This window comes from Oryx dammah, unplaced genomic scaffold (genome assembly GCF_014754425.2).
Source record: "Oryx dammah isolate SB20612 unplaced genomic scaffold, SCBI_Odam_1.1 HiC_scaffold_2, whole genome shotgun sequence".
Taxonomy (NCBI): Eukaryota; Metazoa; Chordata; class Mammalia; order Artiodactyla; family Bovidae; genus Oryx; species Oryx dammah.
The window spans coordinates 70,662,050-70,671,702 of record NW_024070186.1 but is presented as its reverse complement, the minus strand read 5'-3'; the positions used below and the strand labels follow the sequence as shown (position 1 = coordinate 70,671,702).

Below are 9,653 nucleotides of genomic sequence, written 5' to 3'. Positions count from 1 at the left end.
TTGGAAACTCAAATTTACATATCAAATCCCTTAAAATATTTCAAAGAATTCAAACAAAGGTCTTTATCCACCACTTGAAGAGGGTCTATTCAGCCTTTTGCTCCCCAAATTAAGGTTAACAGTCTCTATGCCCAATATCTTTTACAAATGCTATTTCTAGTTCTAACTGAAAAATATTTCAGGCTCAAGCATGCATATCTTCAGTTACCTGGGGCCAAAAACAAAATCAAGAGTAGTCTTTAACTAAAATATTTCTGGTCTAGTTGGGTAAACAAGTGATCATACAAGTTAAGAAGTAAAAAATAAAACTAAACCATAACAAAACAAAACCAAAAAAGCCAAAACCTACAGGTTAAATTCTCCTTACCATTTCTTTCTTGTTTTTAGCCAAAGTTTCCCTTGGGAGGTTTCTTTGTCTGCTCTGAGACTCAGCTCTAGAAATATAATCTGCAACTGTGACTGTTGAAGATGAGAAAAAAATTACAGGTGTTGAAAAAATATTTCTAAAGTTTATTTATGGATAAAGAGTAATTTTACTTTTAAAATAGACTAATGGGGGGTTACCCAATTTCAAAATTTTCTTAAGATGGGTACCACCTCCAACCAAAAATGAAGTTTGGAAAATAAGCCTGTGGTTTGGTGCTGACTATAGAATATTTCAAGCTGGATACAGAGGACGCCTAGATTAAAGTCCTCTTTCAACAAGAATCCAGCTATTTGCTTCTGGTTAGTCTATAGTTGTGGGATAAGTTTGATATAAAAATCCACAACTAAGAATAGGAAATGCCACATTCTAAGCCCAGATAGTGTTTGCACTTATCAGTGGGGGTGGGGGAGGGAAAGGGTAAACTGGGTGCAGATCATGGTGTAGCATGCGTCAATATGAAATTTTCATCAAACATGTAAAAACTTTATTACTCAAGTATTATTTAACAGTTCTGTTTTTTTTTTTTAAAGCACAGTAAGATTTCCAAGTGTGTTTTATGGTTCCTTTTTAATATTTCACACTAGAAACTGTTCTGAGTAATATAAAAAAATTCAAGCAAACTAAAGATTTGTCCACCATCTTAAAATGTGGACAATGATCATGGTGGAAAATGTCCACCACTAATTCAGTAACTATCCCCTTTTCACATTTTGCCAATCTTTCAAGGGACTGACCTATTTCCAATAGTGGTAGGGATTGGGGAAAAGAAGGGAAAAGACTAACCAAAACTAACACTCTACCAGCAATCCAATGGCAACAAACCACCAGTCTGCTGGGACTGGCCTCATTTTAAACCTCAGAACTTTCTCTTCAAGGATTTGCAACTCAGAATTCACTGATTTGAAGAAATAACAAAATAATCAGTCTCTTCCTTTCAAAGAATTTGTTTTCTCTCAGAAACTGATGAAGAAACATCCCTGATTATGTAAAATATGGTATAAATTATGGGAGCAAGTAAATTATGTAAGAATTAAAACTTTGATAAACTTAATATAAGTCACTACATACATGGGAGAACTAATCCATCAAGTTCAAATTACATAAATCATTTTAATATAAGACTGGACTATATTTACATTTCTCCTAGTTATGCATTAAAATGCTAACACCTTTGTAAGATTCATTATTATATGAATCTTTTTAAATCTCAAGAAAACAACTTAATTCAGAACTCATAAACATCTTTAGAAACACCACTAAAAGATGTTTCATGTCTTAGACTGTTTCCCTCTATAAGAAGCTCAATATGCTCACTTTGGAGCTTTATAAATAATCATTTAAATTCACTGTAAATGAATCTATGAATAAATTTAATAGTTTCCAAAACTGGGGAGAGGGATCAAACCCACTTCTTTATTATGTCTCCATATATGGAAGCACAAGCATCCTAGAAAGTATTGTAGTTTGGAGAGCACCATAATGAATTCATTCTGTTTCCATGGTTCAGCCTTCAGTGACACCAGCAAGAACTCTGCTACCTGGAAACCTTGATGCACAGGCGCACACACTGCTAAATCTGAACTTACGGTAATTCTTAGAACCTTCGCCCACTATGCAGACATAGAACTTTGATACAATTTATCAATTAATAGGCACTTAGCTGGAAAGGTAAAAACCAGTGCCCATCCTCCACCAAACAGAGGTAAAATTACAAAAAACCTCAGTTGATTCAGAGAAAAACCTGTTTATAGCCAGATAATAGTCGGTTTTTAGTCCTCATAATGCAAGCCACTTAAAAGTTCAAAACAGATTAAGCACTTATATAGGAAAAAAAGGTGAAGCAATTTGTGTGGTGTAATTTGGACTCCAGAATTTCCTCTAAGGGATCCAAAATTAATCAGTTGTACACCAGTACACTGTTGCACTTTGCTAAGTATAGTAAATACTCACTGCTTAATACTAAAGGCAACAAGAAATTTTAAGCAAATAAGAACAAATTAAATAACTATTTATTTCAGAGAATGCTGACATTAACTTTTAGATAGACACTTCCTTCCTAGAACTGCTTGCTGCCAGAGAGAGCCAAAGGAGAAAATGGATGTGTTTGTTCCACCTATCCTATCTTCTGGGTGTGTGGGTATGTGTGTGTGTTGAGGGCAGGCTGAGAAAGGCAATGAGTTCTAAAGAGGAAATCAGTACTTCCAAAGAACAGAGTAAAAACAGGAATAAATGCAGTAGAGAACACAAATCATTGTCAAATTATTTAAAACTCCAATTACTCAAGTTCTGATTAATACCATGCAGAAATCTCTTCCTCTTCTTTATCAAAGCCTTTTATGTTATTCCCTTTATGTCCTTTGACTTAGTAATGAACCACCATCCACCTAGTTACTAAATTATGTTTTAATTTACCCTATCTCAAGCCCATACTAGTAACTTAAATTTCCTTATTTATAAAGTATGGCCAGAAACTGGTATTCACTGCTATGCCAGCTTCAAAAACACAAACTAAATATAATCTCTTCATCCCAAAGATATTTCTAACACTAAAGAGAGAGAAAAGAAGATAAAAAAAATAAGAAACATTTCCTCAAAACCTATTATGACAGTATTTAATTTCTTTTAAATTTACAACTATCGCTAAAACATGAACTTTTTTTTCCCCTAAGAATGGGAACTAATCCCCTTAATCAGTTTTCTCACATGTCTCGACAACCACTAAATTTAGAATACTAAATAAAGATACTAGAATTTATATTCTTTATTTGGGGGAAAACACAAGAATTTGCTTTGGAAAGAATGCAAAATTGATTAGTTTAACAAAAGGGATTTATTTCTGGTGCACACAATTTCTCCACTGTGAATATACATGTGATTCTCTGTACACAAGAAATGGAATTATGTTCAAGATAGTATAGACACAGCAAACAAGTTTAAGTTACTAAAAACTGTATCTACTTAAATTAACATTCTAAAACTAAGTAAGTACTATTAATTTGAATAGTTAGTAGGTGTAAGGGAAAAGGCATCACACTACAATAAACAAAAACATAACATGCATTCCTCTTATTAGGAAAAAGACACTTTCAAGTATTTTTCTCATTTATACTTTTTAAACTGTGGGTACTAGAACCCCCACAAAAATGAGGTGCTGAATCCAGATACAGTAGCAGGCACCATGCAAAAGCTGTCCAGTTTTGCCAATCATCCAAAATCACAAGCTACAACATAGTCCCTGGGATGGCAGGTCCCAACTCAAATGTGCAGAATCTGCCAAGTGGACAAAATAATGGTCTTTTCAACAGTATTTTCATGTAAAAAAATTGAGACACAACATTAGTTTAATTAGACAGGTTACATTACGGTGTGAAGGAAGAATGCATTTTCTTAATAGTAGTCTTATTAGTTGAGAAAACAATTTATGCAATGCACATCTTGAATGTATATACACACATGTGTACATGTAAGTATAATATATTTAGAAAGCAGACACATGACATTTTTTTTTCATGCTTATGACCTGGTGTTGTCAACAGGTCCACTCAAGTTACCTGGCTGTCTATCTTCTGCCTGACCCCTGAAACGACGCCTGCGGCTACGATTGCGTCGCTGGGGTTTTTTTTCACTATCATCTGTAATTGCAAAGTTCACCATGAAACTATTCTGACAAAAACAATGCAAAAAACAAAGAAAAACAAAAAATTTCTTGCCTTCAAAGATTTAAGGGCAAAGAACCTTTTAATTAAACAGGAAAGATAAAACAATACATGCTATTCACAGGAAAAATATTTTTGCAGTTTTAAACATTCCTACTAGATTAACAGATGGAATTATCATCCAGAAATTAAGAGGGTTTTAAACTCTTGATTAAACAAACTCTAAGACTTAATTTATCATTCAGGAATAAAATTTTCCTCTCCAACAGAGTTTAGTTTTTACCAAAGTTAATGACATTTTAGTGCTTTGGAAATCAATGCCTACAAAGTATACACTTTCATCAGTGTCATTTATAATAATACATAAAGAGGCCAGATGAAAGCCCAATTTTGGCTTAGAAGATTGAGAGTATTAAGTGCCCTGCAGTTTGAATATCTGTATTGTTTTAATGGCATCAAAGGGCACTTTAATAAACCCTCCCAGTTTCAAACAGTTTGGCTATACAAATCTGAAAACTAGACATTTAAGACAGACACAAAGCCATCCACCTACTTGAACACTAGGAAAAATTCAATTTGTGAATTGCATATTTTTTTAAAGGCATCATATATTAACAACAGTATACAGTAATATAAATCTTTTCCCTAAATGCTTACATACCTAGCCCATTTTCATTAACTGAAGCTGTATCGGATTCAGTCATCCCATCCATCAGAACAGCATCTTCATCAGTCCTTCGTCTACGAGACCGCCTACGACGGTTAGTACTGTGATGAGATTCGCTGGCATCAGTGTCTGCAGTCTGATCTGATTCTGTATTATCAAGTAAGCTGTATGGATTGCTGTCTGGATCTTTGAGCACTAAATGCATGTCAGAGGCAAGAAATATTTGTTTAAGAGAGCTGCAGTTATTAGGAATGTTTTGACCTATATTGAACTATATCAATTAATAAACTTCAATTTCCCCCAATAAAAATACATCCTCTGTCTTCAGACAAAATGTTTTCTGTATCACTATTTTACCTGAAAAATAACAAATATGAAAAAACTTTAAATGGTGATGTAAAATTAAAACAGAAAATGAGTGAACACCTTGGCTTCCTACCATTTCTTTGACTTGTCTTAAAAACATACTAGGAACTAGTATACATGTTACTTTTTACATTCACATTCCTAGCTAATTCTGTACAGAGGCTAAAGAAATAAAAATGAAAACAAATATTCAGCTAATATATTTCCAAATAATACTCAACACTTGCACTCTATGACATAACAGAAATTTATTATTACAAACTGAAGCAAGCAAAAGTCTACACAAAAAAAGGCAAACTAAAAAGTTTGAAATTCTAATTGGTTGTAGGAAAATATGGGAATGAATGCTGACTAGTACTCCCATCTCCAGAAAGAAAGAGTATAGGTGGGATATGGTAGGGTAAGAGTGGGAAAGGAAAGATTTGTAAGACATAAATTATAGGGGAAAAAAAATACCCATCTTACCTATGTGCATTATTGCTTCCAGCAATCAAATTATAGAAGAAATTCACCTAATCACGATTTTTCCTAAGTTTCCTTTGGTAACAGCTAGCAAGCTAGCATCTTTGCAAAAGACACTAAGTTTATCCATTAATCATAAACACTAGGTAAAGTACATTTACTCTGAAATTCAGCAAACTGTAATGTTAAACCGTGGTAAAAGTGAGCAATGTTCTAAAATATAAAAACGATTTCCCTAAAAGTCTATAAAATGAACTTAGGACTTGAAGATTATCACTAGAACTAGAGAGTACTTTTTAAAAAGTTCTTTAAAAAATGTGATTTGATTCACTTTTTTAAAAAAAATTAAGAGTGGTTTTCCTACAAATGCCATACAATAACTGTTATGGTTATATCCCTGATATAATCTAATCCCTGACAATCTTTCCCCAACTCATTATGCTAAGCAAGAACATTCTGTTAACTCCTATACCACCACTTAAGTTATAGCATTTAAATTTTCAAAACAACAATGAGTAAAATGTTTCTTATAGTATCTCAAATCTCAGTCTTCTAGACACTCTTTACAGGTGAATTCCTCAAACAATAAAAGATTTTTTAAAAACGTGGTTTCACAGTTTTTCCCTGTTCCAAAGTGGTGGAGTAAGCAATAAATGCTTTTCAGTTGCATACAAAGGTATTTAGATCTCTCTATACATTAGAATTATCTGGGTCTCTCTGGGAAACAGAAATATATAACCCAAAAAATTCTAGAGGGGGGAAAAGTTCTAATTACCTAAGCGTCCAAAATCTGAACATCTGACCAATGAAGCAGAGAAATCAGCTCCAACTAAAATTACTGAGAGACACTCTATAGTACCTTTTCTTATGTTGTTGTTGCGTGTGTGTGTGTGTGCGTGCATATAAATATATTTTACGGTTTTCCTGAGACAGTTAAGCAAAAAGAAACTTCCAAAAACAGAGGGCGGGGGTCCTGGGAAATGAATTAACTTTTATGAAATTATACTGTTTACAAAGAAAAGATTCTGACAGAGTATATAAAAGACTACCAGAACTGATGGAAGATTTGCCACCACGTGGTCCACCACGACCTCGACCCCCTGAAACACTTCTGCCTCTTCCTCCTGGGCGTCTCCTGCTGTCACGTTGATGCCGACTCTCTCGGTCATCTTCTCCCGCCAGTGACCAATCACTCAGCTCATCTTTACGCTCAGATTCAGTTTCAGATGGGTTAGACAGCTCAGAGTTTGTACCTTGGGAAAGAAGAGAACATAAGCCTACTATATTTCTATTTTAAAAAAGGAGTGAAAGTTTTCAAACAATTTCTTGCAAATCATTGTTTAAATAACACTGATATATGAAAATGAATTTAATATAGAAAATATTTTTAAAAAATTTTTGCCCACTTTTAGGTCTTTAACAAATTGCTAGTATATTAAAAAAAAAAAATTATCCAAGTATTTAAAAGCCAATTTAATGATATTTAGAAAAATGAGTAACAATTGTATTGTGTATTCTATCACTTGATTCTAAGAAGCACTTTTTCCCCCACATTTAACAGCTCTGAAATCAGGATATTTCTTACGATTGATTGTCTCATAAACTGGGAGTGCATTTTTAGTGACTGTACATAAAATTTATCTCTTTTGCACAATAATGTCTTAAGTTAGAACAACACAATGTTTGAAATCACTGAACAAATGTTAGGTTGCTCTGGAAAAAGAAAACTTCAACATGACAATAAGAGATGAAGCCATTACCAGTGAGACAAAAATTCAGCATAACTTTGAAAGTTAACTACAGACTATTTCTAACATCCCAATGACTGAATTTAATACTTTTTAAAAATGTAGACACCACAAAGATTCTATAAAAGCCTACAATATCATATAATATCACAATTTCTGTGTCAGATTTATATGACCCAATCACTAACATACTCATTTCCACTTCTCTGTTAGCTCTGGGATGCCACTTTTTTATCCTTTCATCAGAGATAGCCTATGCTTTTCAGAAGTTCATTTTACACCACTTGGCTTTTACAAAAGACTTACACTAGTATTTGTTTTCACAAACCAAAAGCAATCCAAAGAGGATTTTTACTTTTAAGGGAAAAAAAAGGGCACGAAGAGAAAATAGCCTTCAGTATTCGCTTTGCAGCAAGCCACTGCAATTAAAAGAGGCAGCAAGCAGAGCAAGCAGTGAGAGCAGCATCCCCCAGCTCCTGCCTCAGGAACGAAACTCAGCATCTCAGCATCAAGCCAACATATCTTTGAACTGTACTGGTGAGCATCTGTGCTTTATTTCCTGCATCTATTAGCAAGATGTGTCCTAAAGTAATTGCTTCTTCACTTTATGCCATTTCACCTTACAAAAGGTCTCCCTGGAAAACTACTTCCTGATAATGTGGGAAACTATATGTGCAAATCTGTCTCCTTAAAATTAAAAGCCCAGTTCTATGTCTGTAGCTTCAGACCAATTTAACTGAAAACAGATATCTCCCCTCATTTCCTTAAAATTAATGTAAAATTAATAAAGTATTGCCATGTGTTGTTTTCTTTTTCCAATGTGGATTTACCTCCACATTGGTTTACAGTAAAGGGGGGCTCTCTTATACCTCTAAATGCCCACGGAAGCCTAGCAATTCACATATTAATTTTCTCTTGATAAATTAATTTACTGCATGTTTATGAAGTTCTTATGCTAAACTCTCAAATAAGAACGATTTCAAGATAAACTAAAAATACCCTATATTAACTCCATAGTCATTTAATGATAAAAGCAAAATACAAGAGCTCTTTAAGGACTATAACGTAAAGTTGAACAAAGCCTACCAACTTCCTTTCTCCTTTAAAGAGGACTCTTCTATCAGTCTTTTTTCTCCATATACTATATAGATGCAGCTAGTAATGAATGGATTAATTTAAGAAAAATGTAGCAAGTTTCTAGTACTGACATTTGCATCTTTGTTAAGATGAGTCTCACACTAGAAAATGAATCAAAACACTTATTTTTCCAAAGGATAAAAAGAATTTTGTTAACTGATGTCATGGTTTGGTGGAATAAGGGTAATGTATCATTTCATGAGTAGTTTAAAACAAAACAAAGCCTTGGGAATTATAAAAACTTCTGCTGGATTTATTTACAAACCTACATACCCTGACTGAAAACATTACCAAATTTTGAGGTTAGATGAGTATCTCATTTTAGAAGGTTTTAACAAAAGTTCCTATCAAATTATCTTTAAAAATACAGTGTAGTATTTAACTCAATATCATGAGCAAAAAAATTTTCATAGTTTTAATTTAAATCTAGCATTCAAGATACTTATAGAAGCTATCTAAAATCATAAATAGGTTTCAGGACATAAAGACAACTATTAATGTCAAAAACAACAAAAAAGTCTAATGAACTGGTAAGCTCTCCATTTTCTTCATATTAAACATTTCTGAGATGGCAAAAGTAACTTTGCAAATGCAATTAAGGTTAAGGAAACAGGTTTGGGGATTATTCTAGACTATTCAGGTAAGGCCAATTTAATCACATGAATAGAATATTTAAAAAAGTAGAGAACCATTCTCAACTATGGAAAACCAGAGAGGTGGCTGAATAAGGACTCTCTGTAATCTGTTGTTGTTTAGTTGTTAAGTCAAGTCCGGTTCCTTTGTGACCCCATGGACTGGGGCCCACCAGACTCCTCTGTCCATTTGATTTCCTAGGCAAGAACACTGGAGTGGGTTGCCACTTCCTTCTCCTGGGGATCTTCCTGACTGAGGGATTTGAACTCATGTTTCCTGCATTGGCAGGAGAATTCTTCACCACTGAGCAACCAGGAAAGCCCATCCACTTGTAATTACTGGCTTTTTAAGATGGAGGAAGGAGGACCTAGGCAGAGGAATAAAGGTTGTCTCTAGAAGCTGGAAGTATCAAGGGAACAGATTTTTTCCTAGAGCCTCCAAAAGGGAATACAGACATGCCAACATTTAAGATTTCAGCCCAGTGACATTCACGTCAGATTTCTGACCTACAGAACCATAAGACAGTAGTACTGTTAAATGCTTTTGAATTTTAATTT

At 33.9% G+C, this 9,653-nt stretch overlaps 1 protein-coding gene across 7 annotated transcripts in view; it reads right to left on the bottom strand.

Annotated features, from left to right (window-relative positions):
• FXR1 (FMR1 autosomal homolog 1) overlaps positions 1–9,653 on the bottom strand; it is a 74,170-nt gene that overhangs the window by 6,077 nt on the left and 58,440 nt on the right. For 2 of the 7 annotated variants that reach the window (XM_040251556.1, XM_040251572.1), the window contains 4 exons: positions 6,628–6,831; positions 4,745–4,945; positions 3,979–4,059; positions 368–459 (listed from right to left, as the gene is read on the bottom strand). In XM_040251556.1, the coding sequence (XP_040107490.1) occupies positions 368–459; positions 3,979–4,059; positions 4,745–4,945; positions 6,628–6,831 (578 nt within the window). The remainder of the gene's footprint in view (positions 1–367; positions 460–3,978; positions 4,060–4,744; positions 4,946–6,627; positions 6,832–9,653) is intronic. The other 5 variants (XM_040251567.1, XM_040251580.1, XM_040251599.1 and 2 more) reach the window with 3 other exon arrangements.